At 43.7% G+C, this 20,733-nt stretch overlaps 2 protein-coding genes across 10 annotated transcripts; both read right to left on the reverse strand.

The window, feature by feature from the left end:
* Positions 1–472: 472 nt before the first annotated feature.
* On the reverse strand, positions 473–6,925 carry szl (sizzled). 2 transcript variants are annotated; one of them, XM_086027327.1, is made up of 5 exons: positions 6,808–6,925; positions 2,517–2,746; positions 2,263–2,429; positions 1,553–1,645; positions 473–827 (listed from the first exon to the last, which is right to left on the reverse strand). In XM_086027327.1, exons 2-5 carry the CDS (start codon positions 2,696–2,698, stop codon positions 514–516), a joined length of 756 nt encoding a protein of 251 aa, XP_085883453.1. In that variant the 5' UTR covers positions 2,699–2,746; positions 6,808–6,925; the 3' UTR covers positions 473–513. The 2 variants fall into 2 exon arrangements, with proteins under 2 accessions (XP_085883453.1, XP_085883452.1); XM_086027326.1 differs by lacking the exon at positions 6,808–6,925 and having other exon boundaries at positions 2,517–2,885.
* mov10l1 (Mov10 like RNA helicase 1) lies at positions 3,003–20,625 on the reverse strand. Of its 8 annotated transcripts, XR_015086381.1 has the most exons (28): positions 19,544–20,612; positions 19,253–19,371; positions 18,983–19,170; positions 18,375–18,534; positions 17,656–17,768; positions 17,399–17,586; positions 16,633–16,767; positions 15,913–16,182; positions 15,542–15,742; positions 14,691–14,805; positions 14,437–14,614; positions 14,281–14,351; positions 13,878–13,969; positions 13,759–13,814; positions 13,451–13,545; positions 12,501–12,576; positions 12,233–12,414; positions 11,960–12,106; positions 11,773–11,894; positions 11,582–11,681; positions 10,826–10,972; positions 10,548–10,721; positions 10,315–10,464; positions 9,112–9,219; positions 8,890–9,030; positions 8,688–8,779; positions 6,808–6,974; positions 3,003–3,105 (listed from the first exon to the last, which is right to left on the reverse strand). XR_015086381.1 is itself a non-coding variant. In XM_086027321.1 (27 exons), the coding sequence occupies exons 2-27, from the start codon at positions 19,338–19,340 to the stop codon at positions 6,947–6,949; spliced, it is 3,417 nt and encodes a 1,138-aa protein (XP_085883447.1). In that variant the 5' UTR covers positions 19,341–19,371; positions 19,627–20,612; the 3' UTR covers positions 6,789–6,946. The 8 variants fall into 8 exon arrangements, 7 of the variants coding, with proteins under 7 accessions (XP_085883447.1, XP_085883448.1, XP_085883443.1 ...); XM_086027321.1 differs by lacking the exon at positions 3,003–3,105 and having other exon boundaries at positions 6,789–6,974; positions 19,627–20,612; XM_086027322.1 differs by lacking the exon at positions 3,003–3,105 and having other exon boundaries at positions 6,789–6,974; positions 19,253–19,374; positions 19,627–20,612.
* Positions 20,626–20,733: the final 108 nt, after the last annotated feature.

Raw genomic sequence — 20,733 nt, forward strand, 5'->3', positions numbered from 1 at the left:
ATGAAAGGCGACAAGAAAACGGATCAGGGAGGATGACGGCAACATAGAAGTTGCAGGAATTTCTGGCAAATACGACCAAATACTTTAGTACATGTGACAACAATGTCCCATAAAGCTCACGTGTGAAGTAACTCCAGAAAACGCCAAATGAAGTCTAATTGATTAAACATCATACAAAAAATAAATTATGAAAAAAAATCGTTTTACTGAAGCGAGATCCTGGCAAGCGAATCAACCCGGAAGTGAAACGAGGACCATCGGCCAGTGCGCAACATGGAAAGTGTACAAAGCCAGTCAGAAAGAGTCAGCCAGAGTCAAATTGCAAACGGTACCTAATATTTTATTGTCATCCTTTTTAAATAGAAAATAGAATCTAGAGTCAATATACATATATGTACAGGTTGGAGTGCATTCTAATACAGTGTGCTATAGGATCAGAAATGAGGGAGCGCAGCAACCCCCTCCCCCCCCCCCAGCCCCCCCTCAAAATGCCAAGAAACGCTCCATTTGTACTCAACATCTGTGATGCTTCCACTTGCGCGCGGCCACGGCGATGCCGGCGTCCTTCTTGTGCCAGGGTATGAGGCGGGCGATGGCGAGGGTGCCGTCGGGCCGCACAGAGCCGGTCAGCACGTAGAGCTGCGAGCGTCCGGGCCGCACCAGCGCGTTGGCGCAGCGCAGGTTGATGAGGAACCATTGGTGCAGCAGGTGCTGGGTGTCGTAGGGTAACAGGGGGCCCTGGCGGATGAACTCCACCCGGCCCTCGACCTCAAACTCGGGCTGGCCCGTCAGGAGGCGACGGCGGTGGTGCAATTTAGCGGTAACAGCTGTGGAGAAGTGGGGGGGGGGGGGGACATGTCAATAATGTGACGGAAAATCAAAAATTCAACATTTAGAAATGTGTATTCTTTTATTGGATGGTGGCTGTGTTCGGAATCGTTTAAGTCCCTTCTCCCTCATCTGTACAGGGATTTTTATATAGTGTACGATATATGTAGTTCACTCTTCTCTTCTCTTTTAAGATGGGTATTTTCACAAAGGGAAACGAACAAAGCATTTTCTTTTCAAACTTGTGACATTTGTCTGCTCATTTGTGACGTGTGTTTACGTTGACTAATTTACGGACTGAAAACTGCCGTTTATGTGACATGGGTTCACGACTGTGTGCGTGCTGGATGCATGGCCTTAATGCTTTGCTGAATATTTTTTGCGTTGTGGAAAAAAAAAAAAAAAACAAAAAAAAAAAACAAGTATTTGGATTTTTTTTTTTTTTTTAATGCGATAATATGAATCCAATTCTGCGTTTTAAGTGATTTACAGCCATCTTGTGGCATTTCTAGGAAATTACAAACCCTCTTTGGGGTGCATCAATTGCGCACAGATTTTCATGATTCATGCAAGGCTTCAGTGATAACCCCGACAGTACTCACGACACATTCGAACAGGACTACAAAACGGCAAACTCACTACATAGAAAAGGGCCCGATATAGCGGGTAGGGAGTGATACCCAACACGGCCGGCGATATGATCAAAATGGCTTCCGATTCTTACCAAAGTCATGCTGGCAAAAAGCATCCAGGACCGTTTTCATAGCCGGAGCTTCTTCCACCATGGGACAGTTTTGACAGGCTGCTTTGGGCAAGTCTGCAAATAAAAATTATAAAGAAAACATCAATTAGTTAACTAATATACAACAAAGAAATTTTTTTTTTTTTTTTGCTCTGATTCTTTAAACAAGTCTTTTATGCTCTAAAATACATAGTCGTCAGACACTTTTGGTTCCTACATAACAGCCTATCGTAGCAATCAAGAAATTTCCCAAACAGTCCTCCACTATCGTCACTGCCGGTGCACAAAAACCCACCAAATTTGAGAAAAGCAGACTTCCAACACAACTATTGTTTATTATTAATTTTGTTCAGAAAATGCTAAATTAAATACACCGGCGTGTGTGATGTAAAAGAAAAAATACTTGACTTGATTATTTTTGACTTAATAATTAACCAATTCGTGCAAATGATCATCTGGCAATACCGTGACCGATAAAAAAATAAAATAAAATAAAAAAATAAATAAAAAAGTGAGATACTAGAATAAAAGATGTCAGTAAAATAATGCACTTTTATTTTGACTAAATAATGAAACCATTTTTAAGATCTTCTGGATATGCATGGATGATGATTTGCAGAAAATTTATATTTTCCTTTTTTTTTTTTTTTTTTTTTAATTTATTTTTTTATTATGACACTTTAAATATTTACCTTTAGCAAAATGGCTGAATTTGGCATGTGGAGACAAGCACATGTCTTCCTCTGAGGGGAAGCGGTCGCAGTCAAGCGCTTGGGGCCAAGGGTGCCCCTGGCAGGCGAGCACGGGGGCACAGCTGTCCCTCACGGCCACGCACAAACTCCGACAGGGCTGGATGAACCTGAAGGCGGGAGGGAAGCGCCGCAATGTCAAAGCCCGGCGAGCGAGGACGCCCGGCGCCGAGTCGAGGAAGGAAAGCAAAACTTACGTGTCAAGACAGACGGGAGCGATGAGCGAGCAGAGGAAGGCCCGGGCTTGAGGGTGGCAGCCCGTCTGCAGCAGGGGCCTCCAATCTTCGGAGCGGGGTACCACTTCGCCTTCTAGGTTGCTGTGGCCCAAGAAGTTGGGCAGGCGCATCTCTGAGTAGCCCACATCTTTACACACCTTCATCTGGTTGGGGATGGTCACGCATCGGGTGGACTGGCCCAAGTCAAAGGCCTCCAGTGGAGCCAGGAGAGTCACCGCGAGGAAGAAGAAGAAGAAGAGCACGGCCATATCGAGAGCGGCTGACAGGAGTGCGGCGGAGGAGGCCGCAGGCCGCTTTATATACAAGCGTGAGAGCCAGCCCCGTCAGTCTGTCAGTCTCTTATCAAGTACCTATCAAAGACGCTGAGACGATGTGTTTGGAGACAACGGCTTTTTTTTTTTTGTCATGACTGCAGACAGAGAGGGGGGCACGTGAAGGAGGAGGAGGAGGAGTGGGGGGGGGTGCGTGAGAAGCTAGCGGAGACAATGGACAATCGCAGCCCAGCTTTCATTGAGCTGAACGCCAACCAAAGGAGGAGAGTTTGGGGACACTGTTTGGAGGGGGGGGAAAAAAACAAAACAAAAAAAACATGCTCAATTGCTTTTGCTTTGTTGAGCAATCGTGGTTTTTTTTCGTGGCTGCTCATCTCGAATGAAAAACATCACCCCCTAAATTTAGCAATGAAAAACAAATGTGCAATGGATTAGTGCAAAACGGGTATCGTAAAATGTACCACATCCAAAATCTACCAAAGGAAAACACGCGTTAAAGTGTACCATGTACCAGTGGGAAAACATAAATGGCAAAATGTATCCTAGAAGAATGGGGGGGTGGGGGGGAAATGTACTTTGGAGCAATGAAAAACATCCATCCATGTACCAATTATAAAAACACACACCTCAAAAATGTACCCTGGCGCAATGAAAAACATGTCCGAAATGTAACCCGGACCAATTAAAAACACACATGCAAAAAAAAAAAAAAAAAACAAAAAACATGCATGTTCAAATTGTACCTTGGAGCAATGAAAAACACCCATTTCCAAATGTGTCAATGGAAAACACGCCTGTTCAATATACCTTGTACCAATCACAAATACACGGACCTCGAAATGTACCCGGGTCAAATGAAAAACAAGCAGTCAAGCCTTGCTATACCATGGGTCACCTGCTTAATGGAAGGGGGGGGGAATGGATTTCATTTCTGGTGGGAGTGGTTTGGAACCCAAGCCCCATGATAAAGAGATTACAGAAGGTCCAAATGTATCACATAAGGAAAAATGTGCATCTCTAAATGTAGCTTGCACTAATGGAAACACTGCACTGGTTGCATCAGGAAGGGGACCCAGGGAAAAAAAAAAAAAAAAAAAAAAAAAAAAAAGTATTTCTGATGTGAAAGTGAAAAACGAACGTCTGCTTTCCAAGCGCGGCTTCAACCGAACACCACTCTACGGCGTCGCCTCTGAGAAACCAATTTGCGAGGGGGCGCGAGCCAAGTGAGCAACCAGCAGACGGACAGTCTCCCTCATATTGGCGACGGGCTTCCCTAATTGGAGGTTCCACGAGCAAAAGCGCCGTCTCCTTCTCCTTCAGTCTTTGATCTGCCCAACTTGGATGCTTGCTGCCTTGCTTCGCCGCCGTCCGAGCTACTCGCTGGTCCGACGCTAATTTGAAGCCAACCCACGCTTTCGCCAATGAAGTGGGTGGACATCCGATTGTCATGGAGGAGCGGTGTTGACTTTTGGTTCCTTGTAATCCATCAATAGAATGACAATAGAGCATCTTAGCTTTGCTTTGACGTCGTCTGTCTCCAGATGTAGATGTGCATCTCAAGGCTTGCATGCCTCTGGGCCGTTTTCGGGACTTTCCCCTCTCGACTCAGAGGACTCTATCCCCCCCCCCCCCCCCCCCCCGGCGGCCGCTGTTTATTCAGACTCGACTTTTCAAATTTGAGCCCTGCTTGGTGTTCTTAAACGTGGACTGACGCTGCCCGGCTGCAGCCGCGGTTTTACAACCGCTTCCGATGACTCGGCGGCTGGTTCCAGCTAGACGAGGGCAGCCTGTCAGAGGGGACTAACTGGGCAATTAGAGGCACAGACCAATTTGGGAGAAACAACGACTCCACGTATTTAACACGCTCCCCCCTGCCGGCAGCCCAGCGGGGGGGGGGTGTTGTTGGGCCTAATGGCTGCCTTGTAGACACCCTGTCTGTCTTGGTAAAGCATTGCTTGGCCCTGCTGCACTTAAATAGGAACACGAGGCACTTGGCGGTTACACTTGCAGACTCGCGCAAAATAATAATAAAAAAGAATTTAAAAAAAATAAATAAACACAGTCCAAGTCAAATTTCAAAGCACGGACCCAAAAATCGGGTGAGGTGACAATGTGACACATTTGCAGCGCTCCTGTAAATAATCGCCAAGTTGAGATGAGAAGACGTCGACACAGAAAGGCTCAGTGATTCATGCAAAGAAGCAAAAAAAGATATATTGTCGCTGTCCTGTGGAAAACACGAATGTCCGATTTGGGAATTTCGTTTGATTTTCACGCTCATGTAACGTGTAAACACCGTTTACTTAAAAAGAAGTCAAACGAAATAAATGGACTCAAGTACACTGACGATATATTAAATGAAATATTACTTTTAGCTTATTTTAAATGATCTTAGGCATCCAGGAGAGGAGTCACTTTTTTAAATGATTTCTTCTTGCCTAATTTGTTTGAGCATAAAGAAAAAGTGCAGTTCCCCAGAAGTGTGTTCACTTTCTGTAAGAATTGTTTCATTGATTCATGTAATATTTTACTTACTTACAAGTAAACTGAGAGGGTGATCAAAATAAGTTTTTTTTTTTTTTTTTATAGTTGTGCTCATAAGTTTACATACCATGGCAGAATTTGTGAAATTGACAATTTTATGGAAATATAACTCATGACTGGCCCTGGAATAGCTTATTACTTTGTTGTTGGGTTTTATTTAATGATTGTGTTATTCTGAAATGCCCTGTAGTTTGATTAGCATACCATTGAAAACAAAATAGGAATGGTACAATTCTTACAAAAAAAAGAAAAAAAAAAAAATTCTACCAGTATATGTAAACGAATGAACACAGCTGTCACCATGTCTGTTACCTATAAAGTAGCCGTTTTAACTGAAATATTTACAAATCAGGTTGCCATTATAAGAGCATTAGGTAGAAGTTAAAAATATATATTTTACAAGACAAAACGTTATTGTAATACTACAAGAAAATGTAATTTTACGAAAAAAATATTTTCCGAGATTAGTCACCATTTTAGGGATAAATACAGTATTTCAAGCAAACGTTAGAATCCATGGAGAAAAATAAAAAAAGTCGTTTAATGAAAGAAGAAACGGTAAGGAATATGTATTTCAACAAAGTTAGTTGAACAAAAAATGTTATTTCACAATTGGAGATTTTTTTTTCCCAAAATTGTAATGTTACGAGAATTAGCATTTTAACTAGACTAACGTAGGAATTGAAACAGCATAAAGTTGGAAATTTCACATTAAAAATGAACGAATACATTTCTAATAAGATAAAGTAACATCCTTATTTTACGTGAATTTGAATAAGTAAGCGGCTCAGAAAATTAATGAATGGATGAATATTGGGACAATAAACATCATCCGTGCCAAATGGACAGCTTCAAGACCACTTTCCAGTCTGGACACATCAATTCCTCCACGTGTTTTACGTGCAGTCCAGCTAATTTTTTTTTTTGGCCCATTTTGGCCAACAAAGCCACATCAAAGACGGCGGGCAACTGTGGAAGAAAGGAATAAGGTGGTGGATGAAGTGAGGGGGGGGAGGTAGCTCACATAAAAGCTGTCCCCTCCCAACATATAAGCAACTCATTAACTTAACAGATTGAGCTCCCCCACCCCTCCTTTGCATCCTGCTGGGCTCCAGCGGGACTGACAGTGGCGATGCAGACTGTCACTCACACTCAATTGTCACATCCAGTCTCCGGGGCCTCGCGGGCAGACGCCGCCACGCCGAGACGCACAGACGACGACAAAAACGCACCACTACTCGGCGGGCTCTACTGACGTAAGGGGGACGCATTATTATTTCTCGTACTTACGCTACATAGTTTGACGTCTCCATCGCGGCGGAGGCTCCGTGACGGCGATTTGCGCAAATGTACGCGTCATGGATAATTCTTCCGCACGGTCAAGTGCGTCGGCTTAATAAACACAGTGCGGCGCGTGTCGCACACGGACGTCATACCTTTATTTGTAGCCGCTTAGCGTCCCATCGCTCTCTCACGGGAAAGCAAACAACAGTCAAGTTGACGTGATTCACTCATTGGGCCAACAAGGCAACAGGAAGACAAAATTAACGGAGATGACAACAGCAGGAACGCATGTCACGCAGCGTTGTGATTAGATGCGGCTCTGTTGACATAAAAAATGGAGTTGGAAGTTATTATTCGGGGTAATTACAAGGAGCATTAGACAAATAGACAAAAAAAAAATGACGATTTTAATTCAGAATATTGTGAGAACAAGAATTGTCTATTTGAGAAAGTCATTCTTGTTAGATTACAACTTTTACAAATATGTAAAACAACAAAGGTAGTTAGGCGATAGATTTTGACGGTATGACAACCATGAGCAAAATTATTGTGGTATCACAGTGTTAAAATGACAGCTAAAAACATTTTTTTTTTTGTATATTTGGGTTAATAACAGCCTTTTTTCCATTGAACACAATATTTTATGGGAGAGGATAAAGGCCAGTGAAGAAAAACAAACGGTTGGCAGGATTCTCATTTTTATTTCAGAATTCTGAGAATAATGTCAGAAATGGAGTTGTAATGAAAAGAGTATGGTCAGAATTTAGTGGCAAAAATAAATAAATTGGTAGTCATTAGGAGAAATGTAATGCAAGAATATCAAGAGGAATAACTCACAATGTTGCAAAAAAAAAAAAATCTTCCTAGAATAAAGTTCTCATATTATTGGAATAATATATTTATTAGACAAATGTATACTTAGAGGGGAAATCAACCGAAACATTTTTCTTTACAAGAAAATGTTCTTTGGAGCCCTACAAAAGTAAACACCGCATTCTCATTAATATTGTGTTAGCGGAATATGAATTAAGCATTAATCCCGTTTTTGTCCATCTGAGGCGGCGGCCATTTTGTCACTTGCTGTCAACTGAAAATGACTTCACAGGGTTCAGGTAACGACCAATCATGGCTCAGCTTCAGAAAAGTCGTGAGCCGTGATTGGTTGTTACCTGAGCAACTGTGATGTCATTTTCAGTCGATATAAAATGGCAAAATGGCCACCCCCTGAGATGGCTAAAAAGGGGTGGACTTTGCTGCTAAAGGTGGAAGTCAACCCAAACATATTTGTTTCAAGAACATGTTCCCAGCAGGCCCACTAGTTGGAACACGGCATACTGATTACTTTGGCATTTGTGGAATATATCTCTGGGGGCGGCCATTTTCTGTCGACTGAAAATGACATCACAGTTGCTCAGGTAACGACCAATCACGGCTCAGATTCCGAAAACAGATCAGCCGTGACTGGTCGTTGTGAGCAGTTGTGATGTCATTTTCAGTCGACAGAAGACAAAATGGCCGCCCCCGGAGATGGCTATAAACGAGTGCATTTTGCTGCTTAACTTATATTCCACAAACGTAAAATTAGTAGGAATGCCGTGTTTCAACTAGTGGGCCTGCTGGGAACATATTCTTGAAAAAAAAATGTGAAAAAAAGCCTTCCGCTTTAACTCCTATTCCACAAACGCAATTTAATCAGAAGAGTGCTGTGTTTCGACTAGTGGGCCTGCATAGAACATTTTCTTGTAAAGGAAAATTTTGGGGTTGACTTCCACTTTAAGGACAGCGGGTTCTATTAAGTCTTGTATGGGATCCCCGTGCCCCTATCAACAAAATAGTCCCTGTATTATTCCAGCTTTACTCTGATAATGCACATTTATTTTCTCCGAAATCAATGTTTCTTTATTTCAGCGTGGCCTTATTAATCCTCGTATGTTCAGCCCCCGTGTGTGCGGGTTGAACTGTTGACTATAAATAATGACATGTATCTCTGTGTCATTATCATGTGGAATCTAATTGGATGGAACGTGCTTACATCGGAGAGTCTCTAATGGAGGCAGGGGGGTCGCAGCCCAGATATGCCCCGTTGGTGAAACAATAGTGAAGCAGTGCCCTGAAGCATGTATCCTGGGGGGGCAGAAAAAAAAAAAATCATACACTTAAATGATCAAGAATAGATCTAATTGCGAATTTAATGATTTTTTTTTTTTTTTTTTTTTTTTTGTCTGGGCACTCACCCTTATGAGAATGTGGGGGTTTCCGATGATGAGCAACAAGGCTTTGGCGCGCGTGATGGCCACGTTGAAGCGCTTGGGGTTGGTCAGGAAGCCCAGCGCGCTTTGCAAATCATCGCTCAATGAAGATTTGTTAGAGCGCACCTATTGTACAAACGGGTGCAAACTGACCACACGGGAGATCATCTATTCACCTTTTCACCACAACAGGTGTCGTCAGCCTACCGTTGACATAATGATGACCAGGAATTCTTGTCCTTGGAACTCCTCCACGGAGCCCACTTTGATGTCGGACAGGCCCACTTTACCGAGAAGGACGCGGATCTTCTCGCTCTGCGGGACGGGCAGAACAAAAAAAATGATCAGATTACTGTGCGCCCTCAGATGGATTTACACCGCATGTTTTCAGTCACAATTCTGATCGATTATTACTTTTGTGAGCAATTCATTTCGTTTTAATCATTGTAGCACTGTTTTTTCTTCTATATTTAAGGGCAGTGTTTAGAGTGACTTGGCAATACCAAAACGTGATTTTTAGGAATAAAACTTCCATGCGGCATTTTTGGTGTGTCCATCTTAAAATAATTGCAGACGTGCTCCTTGGAGTAATTTGGGGCTTGCTGTCTTTTAAATGTACTATTGTTATTATTTATGTCACAGGTGTCAAACTCAAGGCCAGATGCGGTACGAAACCTCATTTTATGTGGCCCACGAAGGCAAATCATGTCCGTCAACTTCTCGTTTCTTGCACATTGTTTTCACTTTAACAATGAAATACGAGATACTGCAATGTGTTATTTGTCACCAATCCTCCCCTTTAAAATAACTTGAAAAATAATATGTGACGATATAAGGCAATCATTCATTTGGGTTCACAGTCATAACAGCCCTCCGTGGGACGCTGGAACTACGATGTGGCTCCCGACAAAAAATGAGTTTGACACCCCCGATTTATGTAATAGTTACTTCTACAGTATGTTGTCACTAACTAGCATTGACCCCTGTAGTTATTTATGTGACTTTGGGCATCTGTGAATAGGGTAGTTTCATGTGCTGCGCCCAATGGTGGAGACTTTTATTCTTGGGTGGGCCATGAGGGGTCCAAGGCTATCTCAGGGGGTTCGCAAAACAATTTTTTTTTTTTCAAACCCCAAAAATTCGTCACATAATGCTGGTAGACATTCATTATGTTCTCTACGGAGAATAGGGGGAAATGTGGGAAAAAAAATCCCCCCCCCCAAAAAAATAAAAATCTTAAAATACCCCAAAATCAATCATCTGTCTTAGCACCTGCGTGGTCCAATCATATTTCAGGGAGGCCAGTGCCCCCCAAATCGGAATTGGGCATTTGGACCAAATTTTAATGTAAAACAAAATAGCAAACAATACAGTTCCAAAGTCTACCATAAGATTTGAAAGGGGCGTTACTTGTTTCCTGTAGGGGGCGATGATTCCAATCTGGGTGGCGTCAACAGGGTTGTAGAGTTTTTTGGTCATCTGGCAGCAGTACAACATGACCTGCACCGCCTCGGCTGGGTTGAACCACGACGGGTTGTTGCCTTCCCTCATTTCTCTGCCCTAGAGGACAGCATCCTTGTTACCTCGGTAGGGAAACAAAAAAGATGCCATACTGCGCATTCAAGACTTTTCAACTTCCTCACCCTGATGCCATGAAAGAGGAGAGGAAAGCCCTTTTTGGGAAGCGTTTTCCACTGGCAGAGGGAGTCCACGACAGCTCTGGGGGCTCTGGCGCACAGTTCCCCGTGATAGAAGAGCTTGGAGGGCAACGTGAGCAAGGCCTCGTGGGATCGGTAATTGTAAATCAGTTTTGTCACCTGGAGATTTCAAGGACATCATTCAAGTCTGATTTGACGCCAACGTATTTTTCTGACAAAAAAAAAAAAAAAAAAACATGCAAGTTAGTGGTGAGCGCACCCACCAGCTTTGGGTTGTATCCCCACTCCTGTTTGGCATAAAGTGGATTGGCCATGAGCCTCTCCAGCAGGGACAAGCCCAGGCCGAAGGCCGAGGCCGTCTTGGACTTGACGATTGGCCCCAGCTGGCACGGGTCTCCGGCCAACACTATCTGAGCCAGTACACAAACAAAGTGAAGTCAATTGCTCGGAAATTGATTGGCTATTCGTCTGGGAGAGGAACGCCGAAACATTTTGGATTACTTTTAATTGGAAGTGAAAAAGGGAGGCGGCTAGATTTATCAAGCAATTAAAGATTGGCAAAGTGGAGCTGAAATTCAGGAAGAATTCAAAGGAGGGGAAATGAGTTCTAGCTGGCATAAACCTTCAAGGACAAAAGTGCTGGAAAGCGTCTAATAATAATTTCGGTTGTTGTAAAAAGGCGACAATGGTGTCCGCGTCACGAGAAAGAACACTCAGGTTCCATCGTGCTTGTTTACTTTTTGGGGGGATTGCTTTATATTTAAAGTGTACAAGGGGCACAGAAAAGGAGCAGGAAAAAAAGGCCTAAAAATAGCATTTTCCTTCCTAACTTTTCCAACTCACGACCGCCGTTTTTTTGTCTCAAGTTTTGGCATACGGACACCCTTCCAGACTCCAACGCCTTCCATATTATCTCGGCTTGGGACAGGCACCGAATTAGGCTGGATTTTCATGGTCAGTGTAGTGTTGCCACGCCTAAAACAAAGCATTTAAATGTCTAAAATGCTACAGGCACTGACCTGTCCATCTCTCTCAGAGATGAGGCTGATGGGGATCAGGGATTCCGGTTCTGTTGCCTGGCCTGCTTCGTCCAGGAACACGTGAGTAAAATGTCCGACTCTGAGGATGAGAGAGAGAGAGAGAACACGCAAGAAAAGTTACGGATGTAAATTAAAACTGTAAATTGAGGAAGTTGCTTAGTAGGGCTTACTGGAGTCCCAGATTGTAGAACATGCCCGCGCTGGAGCAGGTGCTGACCACTATGCGGTGGAAAGAGGCGTGACTGAGGTCCTCGCCGGCCTTGGAATACAACCTCAGCACATCGGGGATGTACTGTCGGAGTCATAAATATTACGAGGGCGCCTTATTTCCGAGGCGATGACAGCCTCCTTTCGTACCTTCTCCTGCCTGTAAGAAGCATTGACACGGGCCATGCTTGCGGCGTGCATGAGGCCGCTGTCGTGCAGTCGGGCACAGATGAGGTCCGCCGCGCTGTTGGAGGGCGTACACACCAGGACGCGGCTGTTGGGGAGAAAGTGGTACACCTGCAAAGGGAAGAATTTGACATGTCATATTGGAGGCTTTAGTTTCAGGGAAAACGGGACTCAATCTAGATGAGGCTCCATCAGAAAGTTATGAACCCCATTTTAATGTCACCCGTTTGTGCCGACCTGTAATATGGCTTCTATAAGGGTGATGGTCTTCCCAGTGCCGGGAGGTCCAAAAAGTACGTAAGGGGTAGGGCGACACTCTGCGGCCAGGATTCTCTTCACTGCCTCCCTCTGAGCAGGGTTGAGGTCAAGGTTGAAAAAGCAGCCCGGGCTAGGGGTGGGCTTGAGTGTCATGGTGCCATCTAGAAATGAATACACACACACACACACACACACACACACACTTAGGGGCGTGTTGCAAACACTTCCTGCGGAAGTGTTATCATACCTTTAGTTTGTGTGCCTTTTGACTTCATATCGAGCGAAATGCTTGCTAACTGGCCATTTTCCTTGACTGCGGCCTGCTGATAAAAAAAAAAAAACAATGCCCCATTAGGAATTAAGCACTGCACATTTTCCATGGGGTCCTCGGTTTTTGACTGTGCAGCACACATGGTGTCAAGGTTAAGAACACAATGAAAGAGTGCATTCAGTGAGTAAAAAAAGACTACATTGTCACACGGCCAATGTGGCGCCTTGGGCAAGATTCTTCTATGGCGCCCCCCTCTGTCGGTGAATATATATACACTTTAAAAAAAATAATTTCACCAAAAAAGACAAAACAAAAGATTGGATACTTATGTCAGTCTAATGTTGATTAGCAATTTACTGCATTTAAAGCCACGTGGTAATAAGAGTGTACAACTAATGCTAATAACTAATAACAATAATCATACTAATTCATAAGATGCGCTGCGAAGCAATTAACATGAACATGCTTTCGACGATTTTAACCAACACAATAACCAACTATGGTTAAAAACCTGAAAAGTGAAACGGGAAATACCATTAGATGATTAATAGCAGGAAAATGTTAGCCTGTCAGATGTAAATGCTATCAACAAATAAAAGTGTACAATATGCCAATATGCCAAGGTGATTTTTGTTCTCCCGTATACCAGTTTTGTCCTAATGGGCGAGCCGGCTCTGCGCACGGCACAAGAAGGCATGCCGAATTGTTACCGTGGTTACTGTTTTTCATTTGACTGTTTCATATTCAAGACATATTTCTATCAAAAAATCTATTTCCTGTATGAATTGACAACGAGGTTAGTGCAGGTGGGAAATGCATTCTGCTTTACTCACACTTCGGGTTACGTCGGAGGAGGAAAATAACTCACAAAAACTGAGGATCCCCTGTGTATATCTAATTTATTGGTGTTGTTTTTTTTATTTTACCTCATTTCCATCCAGCGTTTTGTTTTGTCCGTCTTCATCTAACCACTTCACTGTCCACAGAGGGCTCTGAGCAGTAACTCTGGATGGGAAGAAAACTACACAACGATGGGAAAAGACAAGGTTCATCGTCATAAAAAAACTACCTAACAATGGAAGTCATCTAAAACAGGGGTTACTAACACAGTGCCCTCAGGAAAACAAGTAGCCCCCCCCCCAAAAAAAAAAAAACCTGATGGGTCATTGTAAAAGTGATCTTATGAAAACTTGCAGTGATTTGCAATGCGCAATACGAAAGCACCCGCACTTACTCTCCGCAAAGGGTTTGATCTGTTCAATTGCGTGGTGACAGCGCCTCATGGTCACTCTGGTGAATGGGAAAGCGCAGAGAGTAAAGTCAGAGGATGAGCGCGACGCTACGCTTTCTCACCTGTTGTAACAGAACTCCACATCGAGAGGCTCGCCAAGGTAGCCGTGATGAAACTCCGAGTTGACTTTCAGACTCACATCGTCGTCGTTGATCTAGCATTACAAATAGACTTTAAAGCATTTGCCTTCTTTTTTTTTTTTTTTTTTCAAAGAACATATACAGTGGTAACCTTGATTTGAATTGGTTCTGTGAACAAGCTTGTTAATTCAATGCGAACATCCGCTCCTTGCAATTCTCATTTTCTATTTGTCCCGTTTAGTAAACATCTGAAAGCGAATGGGTCACTGTGGCTCAAATTGAAGCTAATTCAAAGTATGGCCCTTAACATATAGCCAAAAAAAAAAACGACCAAGCTCATAAGTGGCAAAAAACTACAGTCAAGGTAGCACTGTAGGTATTTTACCTCGGCAACAAAGCTCACATACTCCATCACAATGCCGTCGCTCTGTGGACTCTTCAATACAATTCTGTCGCCTGTAAAGCAATGAAATGGCTCGAGACGCCGCTTTGGACACCAACGACATGATCTTTTGCGGTCGTTCTGGAGTTTACGACTGGCCTATGTTGAGATAAGGCCTCCCCTCGGCCAAGCCAAGGACCTCCAGGTGAAGGTAGACGGCTCCTCTCCTCAGGAGCGCCCCTTGGATGCTGAACTCTCCCAGCTCTCTCTCGGCATGGAGCTCCTCCATCCAGAGCAGAGTCGAGAAACGGGCCTGTGCGTTGGAGGCTGACAACACCTGGTGGAAAAACACGGAAGGAGTAAAGATTTAGTTCAGGCAGGTATACGTTCATGATGCAACTGCAATTCGAAACCTCTCCTAAGCAAGGCTGGACGACCAGGACGTCTCTCTGTCCAGCCGCGCAGTCTCTCAGAGCCTGCGGCACCGCATAGGAAGGTAGGAAGCATGGCAGACGCCGGTTAGGAAGTCTGAAGAGGGAAAGTTAAACATGTTCAAAAGCTATTTTGAATAAGGGGTCTTCCTTCATTCTGTGGGTTAATAAAAATGAATTAAAAAGGACTCAGTGACCCACATAACTTTTCAAATCTTTTTTTCCCCTCTCGGGTTTCACATGAAATGTAATGTTTTGGTTTAGGTTCCGCATTATTGTTCGTCTTTGACCACATTACCCTTCAAACTTCAAAAAAAAATAAAAAGTCCAAACGCCAAGTCATTTCCCTAAACTGAAGGTATGTTTCCTAACCCTTATTAGTCGAGGCAGATATTTTACAAGAGAAAAACATGACGGCATCAAAATCTAAATAAATAAAACGCTAAAACTAATGACAGTGTCGTCTCAACTCATCCACACATTTTCTTACTGTGAAATCTGGGTCAGTGTAGTTGAAAACAAAGGCATTATTCTGTTGTGTGAATGGCAACGGACAGGTAATTGTGCCTTCCGCCATCTAGTGCAAGAGCATTTCATTGTTCTGCCTGTCACTATACTGCACGTCACCGGCATAGTCTGATGAACGAAGATACGATACTTACAGCACATAAAGAATTTTCAAGCCTATTACAATAAAAAAAAAAGGGGATAACTTCCTACAGCACACCAGAAGAGCTCTCACGGCACACTAATGTGGCAGGGAAGAATTGGCATGGGATTTGTATAAACACAATAAATAAAGGTTGCAATTCACTTTTCCATGACTTTGATACCTGAGTGTGGCCTCCTTGGGAGCAGTGAGGGTGATCACGTGAGAAGGCGCCGCCGGGACCAGCTTGGCTTCGGCGGGACTGTAGGGCACGCGGGGTAGTAGCAGACACTCGTCCTTGCTGCACACCGTCACTTCCAGGCGCCTCCCGACGACGAACGAGGAGAAGTGCAGCAACAGCAGCTCGGCGCAGCTTCCCAGGCTCCTGAGCAGATCCCGTCACGCGCGACACGTGAGACATGCAAATGGGACCGTTTTTATGCGACGCGGCAGCACGCCCGGACTGAGGACCGAAGTGAAGCCAACAGCGCTCGTCCACTTGAACGTTTCAAAGCTCCCCCGCCGCCCTTTTTAAAACGTTGAAGCATAACGCACTTTGCTTGGCACCCCACGACAACAGATAGTCGCCCTCCTGGAGGGAGCTCGGCCTCTCTTTCTTCTCTCCTCACGCCGAGCGAGGGCTTTGTCTCCTTGCCGTTGGCCTCTTCAGCTTGACTTGCTCGTTCGTCCGCAGAAAGGGGACCAGAGTCGGAGCCTTGTTGTTCTTTCGATGCCGTCTTGCATGTATTCAGAAAGAACTGTTCCTCCGAGTCCCAGCCGGCAAAGTCGCAGCACTTGAGCCGGTGTGTCTCTGAGCTTTTGTTCCTATTTGGCAAACAGAAGCGGTGATTTAATTCCACTGGATTCACTCAAACAAATCCAAATCGTTCCAACGACTTTAAAGTGGAAACTCAACCCAAACATATTTTTTTCAAGAATATGTTCCCAGCAGGCCCACTAGTTGAAACACGGCATTCTGATCAATATTGCGTTTGTGGAATAAGAGTTAATCCACCCGTTTTTAGCCATCTGTGGGGCGGCCATTTTGTCACTTCTCTCGACTGAAAATGACATCACAGTTGCTCGGGGCTCAGGTACATGGCTCAGATTAAGAAAACAGGTCAGCCGTGATTGGTTGTTAACCTGAGCAGTTGTGATACATCAGTTAGCTCTGCTCTGTAGTGGGAACACTGCAATTTATCCTTTTTAGTGTGAAATTTTAGACTTCTGACATTTTCTGTCAACGTCAATTCCCTCCTTACTTTCCTCACTTACTGTATCCAGAGCACCAGTTTCCTGTGTTCTCCCACCATCATATCTCCAAACTGCCCATAACAAGTTACATCCAGGCCTCCTTTGTTTTCCAATAAGCTCTCCAGTGTAGCTGCGGGTACGTGCGTTGGCTTCAAACTGCAACAAAATCATCAGCCTTCAATGAATCAAAACACATGTACAACAAGTTTGCACTGGGTTAACACCTCTGGCAAGACACAATAGACGCGGACACAGTAGAAACTCTAAACCTGAACGCAAAACATTCCAGGACAATGGAAATTGCTCGAGAAAATGCCCAAGTGTTAATCAAAAATGAGGTAGAGGTTTTATTCCTAAACAGAATATTTTATCATTGACACACCATTACATGACACGCCGTTTCAATAATGAGGATTCTAAACAGAGCAAAATAAAAAACGGAACCAAAAAAAAAATCATTCACTTACTGTAAATGTATTGCACATAAGTTAATTTAAAAAAAAATGTAAGTAAATGTTAGAAAAAAAACAGAGAAAATTGAACTTAATTTCTATTATACTTCAAAGTTAAACTCATCTGAACTGTACTTAAATGCACTGAACTGGACGGAAAAAAAAAAAAAATGCGCCACCGAAGCTTTTTGCACGGTTTGATTCCTCACATTCAGCTTGCGCCCCACACTGAGAATCACTGCTCTCTCCTTTAAATGATTAGCCAACAGATCGTGCTTGGATGAGGCAGGTTGATTCATTCACAGACAGGAGGACGGGAAGCCGCCGGTTCATACCCCTGAGTGCATGGCGCCATGCACAGGGCCCTCCAGCGATAGATGGACTGGTTGCTCTCCAGCATCACCAAGTTGACCATGTGGCCCGGCGAGGGCTTGTAGTAGGCAGGTAGCAGCAGAGAGTCCAGGCAGAAGAACACGCTCTCATCCACCACACCCTTGTTAGCATACATGCTGGTCACACACACCTGAGGGAACAATGCGGCATAAATAGTGACCTGGAACAATGACTGTAACGCTATCAAGGAGACGGATACCTGATTAAGACGGGAATAGCGCAAAGGGGCAACAGACTGAGCTTGAGTGGTCCACTGGTTGGGATTGATAAAATATGTTGCTTGGACCCAATCTCCTGCCATGGGCTCGTAACCTGAAGACACACATGCCTTTTAACCCTTGTATGGTGTTCGTATTTTTGCTACTCAGCCAGTGTTGATGGGTAAAGTGGATCTGCTAGAGTTTGGGGTTTTCAAAACAACACAATCAAATACTATTTTGTCAAATTACTCAACAGATGTTTACCACATCCCAATTCCAAGTCACGTGAACAGTAAACATTGTTCATATTTTCATTTTGCCGTTGTTAGGTCACATTTATGAATTAACCGGCTTCTCCTTGAACTCATTCACTGCCTTTGACGGATTTACTTGTCTTTTCACAGTCCAGCCATTCAATCCCATGAATTTACTTTTTTTTTTTTTCAAATTTTTTCAAAGGTTATAGTAAAAGACGGTTTAAAAATATCTGGCAGTGAATGAGTTAAAAATAAAATGTAGCGGTAATTTAAAAACAGAGACTACCAAAACAGTGTGTAATCACCATGAGGAGAAGGTTTCAGATATGCCTTGTGTCATTTTCTTTCCTTCTTTTTTTTTCAGGACTTAAACCAACCTTTTAAACAGACTAGTATAACTATCACAAGAGAAAGTTTTATGCATCACAATCCACCTTCATCTTGTGACGCTATGCAAGTACCTTCGCATAGACTGGAGCGTGGGAAGTACGTAGTCTGGTTGACGTAGCCGGACTCGCCGTCAAACGACGTGACATTGCCGATGAGAGGGCGCAGCCGAGCACAGTCGTCCTCCAAAGTTCTTCCTTCTCCAGTCTCCCACGCATCGGAGTTCTTCGCAACCTAGTGAGCACAATTCCACAGGGTCAATCCAGGGTCCTCGGTTTATGACGGAGGTTTGATGTATTGTATTGGACACATACAACCATACTGCATAATGAAATACTGAAAGACTGCTTCTTGAGTAAACCTGGGAAGTTTTTCCCCACTGTGTGTCAAAACATCTATTGTATAAAATTGACAGTAAAAATTCATTTTCACGTTTAGATTTACTGCAAGTACATTTTAGTCTGTACGTTTTACTTGTACAAGGAGCTGAATCATTCCTTTGACATTTTACATCACATTTGTATATAGTTGTTTTGTATCGTATCTGGTTTGTTTGTGTTTGGACCCTGAGTCTGTTATAAAAGTAATTCAATTCAGTACCGTGCGTGAATATTTTTGACACCTCTGCATGCACGAGACAACTCAAATACAAATTGTCCATGCTAACGTGAGTGCTGCTCACCCTGAGGGCTTTCCATCCGCCTTGAGCGCCATCTCCCACGGCAATGCAGCTCACCACATCCCCCACTTTGAGCGGCACCCCACCCAGCACCACACCACTCGTGAAGTAGATGGCATCGTCCACGAGGCCGTGGTCCAGGCCCAGCTGAGTCACCACGCCGTCGGTGAGATGGCGAATGGTCTCAGAGTCTGCACAGCAAAGCAATTTGAAACAGCATGCCATGACGCTAGTGTCAACTTTCGCCCATGTCTCGAGTCAGTCACAAGTTACCTGCTGCACCGCCGCCTGCCTCCACCTGTGCCGTACTCCACAACGGGGAGACCAGTTTGGACAGGATGCACCTCACGGCTGACAGCATATTGGCTAAATTGACTCAAGTTGATGAAAACCTGCTGGGGGAGAAGGTAGTACTGTACTATAGTCAAACATGCTGAACACGAGGGCGCCCCCTCTTGACTCTGCTAATTTAATTACTTTTGCTAATTAGCTAAACGTTTAAGTTAGACCTACTTCGATGGAAACGCTAGCGCCCAACTACTTGACGTATGAATAATTACGTACCTGAATAGCGATTATTGTACGTGTTGGGCTTTAAACGTCAATTAAAAATTGACAACGAAGAGTTCACAGAAAAACAGACTAACATCAGACTTGCACAGTTCTTCTCAAAGTGCGGATGAATGTGTGTCGAATCTGTCGATCGATTAATGGCGAGGGGAGGGGCTGTGTGGGCCCAAAGCGGAAAACTCGCCTATCCATTCTGAACATTTTTTTTTTATAGTTACCAATCGCTGTAAAGTTAAGTTAGTCCAAATATACACTCGCACAAGACTCATTGAATAATTACTAAATTCACTGGGTTTGAATTGCTTAGCTAGTAAGCAGGAACACGTGACACTCACTCACTTGCCTAATGGGGCCAATGCCAACTAGCATTCTGTGTTGCTGCTAATAGGAAACTCTATAATGTAGGGACGTGGCAACATTTTTTTCTCCCAGAAAGACCAATGTCACTGGAAAGGCCTTGACCGAAACAGTGTTTAAAAATTGTGAACGTGTTAATTAAGAATTAAGGAAGTTATGACATTCTAAAGGCTTCAAGCAGGCCTTCAAGCTGGACTTGAGCACCCCTGCTCTAAATTGTCCATATATATGAATGTGAGTGCAGGGAATCGTTGTTTCTCTTTGTAGGAGCCCTGCGATTGCCTGGCAAACAGTCCAGGGAGAATGGCCTCCAGCTTGCCTGCAACCCCAGTAGGACAAGCATTGTAAAAAAAAAAAAAAAAGTGGATGAATAGATGATTCCAACTTGGTGATGTGGAAGAACTTGACCTAAAACGCCTTTGAGATGATGAAATGAACCCAAATTCCCACAGACACACTCCATATTTATGCCAAATGTATTTTTTTTTTCTTTTGTAAGCGTAAAATATCCCAACCCCATACTTCTTGTTGCCCTGCACTGGCCGCATCTTTATAAGCATCCATAGCCAGTCCACTCATTACAGTACATTCCCACTGTTGTGTTCACGAAACAAGTAATACTTTTTGCTAAGTGGCTGCATTAATGACAAACTGCAGCTATGAGTCATCAGTCTTCTTGTGGAACCTGATGGCACAGAGTGAAACGTTACCCTCTCATTTGTACAAAAGAGTATTTGGGCTTCACTGAAAAGATGACAAATTTGAAGTTGTAATCTTACCAGAATAAAGCTGTGAATGTTTTTTTTTTTTTTAAAGCAATATTTTCA

Source organism: Filicampus tigris, chromosome 4 (assembly GCF_054856515.1).
Source record: "Filicampus tigris isolate MCC_2025a chromosome 4, RoL_Ftig_1.0, whole genome shotgun sequence".
Lineage (NCBI taxonomy): Eukaryota > Metazoa > Chordata > Actinopteri > Syngnathiformes > Syngnathidae > Filicampus > Filicampus tigris.

What these genes read in the sequence shown, in the direction of transcription:
- szl (XM_086027326.1), bottom strand. Translation starts at nt 2,803, where the DNA reads ATGGCCGTGCTCTTCTTCTTCTTCTTCCTCGCGGTGACTCTCCTGGCT. An exon ending in GCTCCCGTCTGTCTTGACAC is followed by an intron (nt 2,430 to 2,516) that starts GTAAGTTTTGCT and finishes TCCCGCCTTCAG; the next exon opens with GTTCATCCAGCCCTGTCGGA. An exon ending in ATTCAGCCATTTTGCTAAAG is followed by an intron (nt 1,646 to 2,262) that starts GTAAATATTTAA and finishes TTTTATTTGCAG; the next exon opens with ACTTGCCCAAAGCAGCCTGT.
- mov10l1 (XM_086027321.1), bottom strand. Translation starts at nt 19,340, where the DNA reads ATGCTGTCAGCCGTGAGGTGCATCCTGTCCAAACTGGTCTCCCCGTTG. An exon ending in GTGGAGTTCTGTTACAACAG is followed by an intron (nt 13,815 to 13,877) that starts GTGAGAAAGCGT and finishes CCCATTCACCAG; the next exon opens with AGTGACCATGAGGCGCTGTC. An exon ending in TGGTCATCATTATGTCAACG is followed by an intron (nt 9,031 to 9,111) that starts GTAGGCTGACGA and finishes TTTGTACAATAG; the next exon opens with GTGCGCTCTAACAAATCTTC.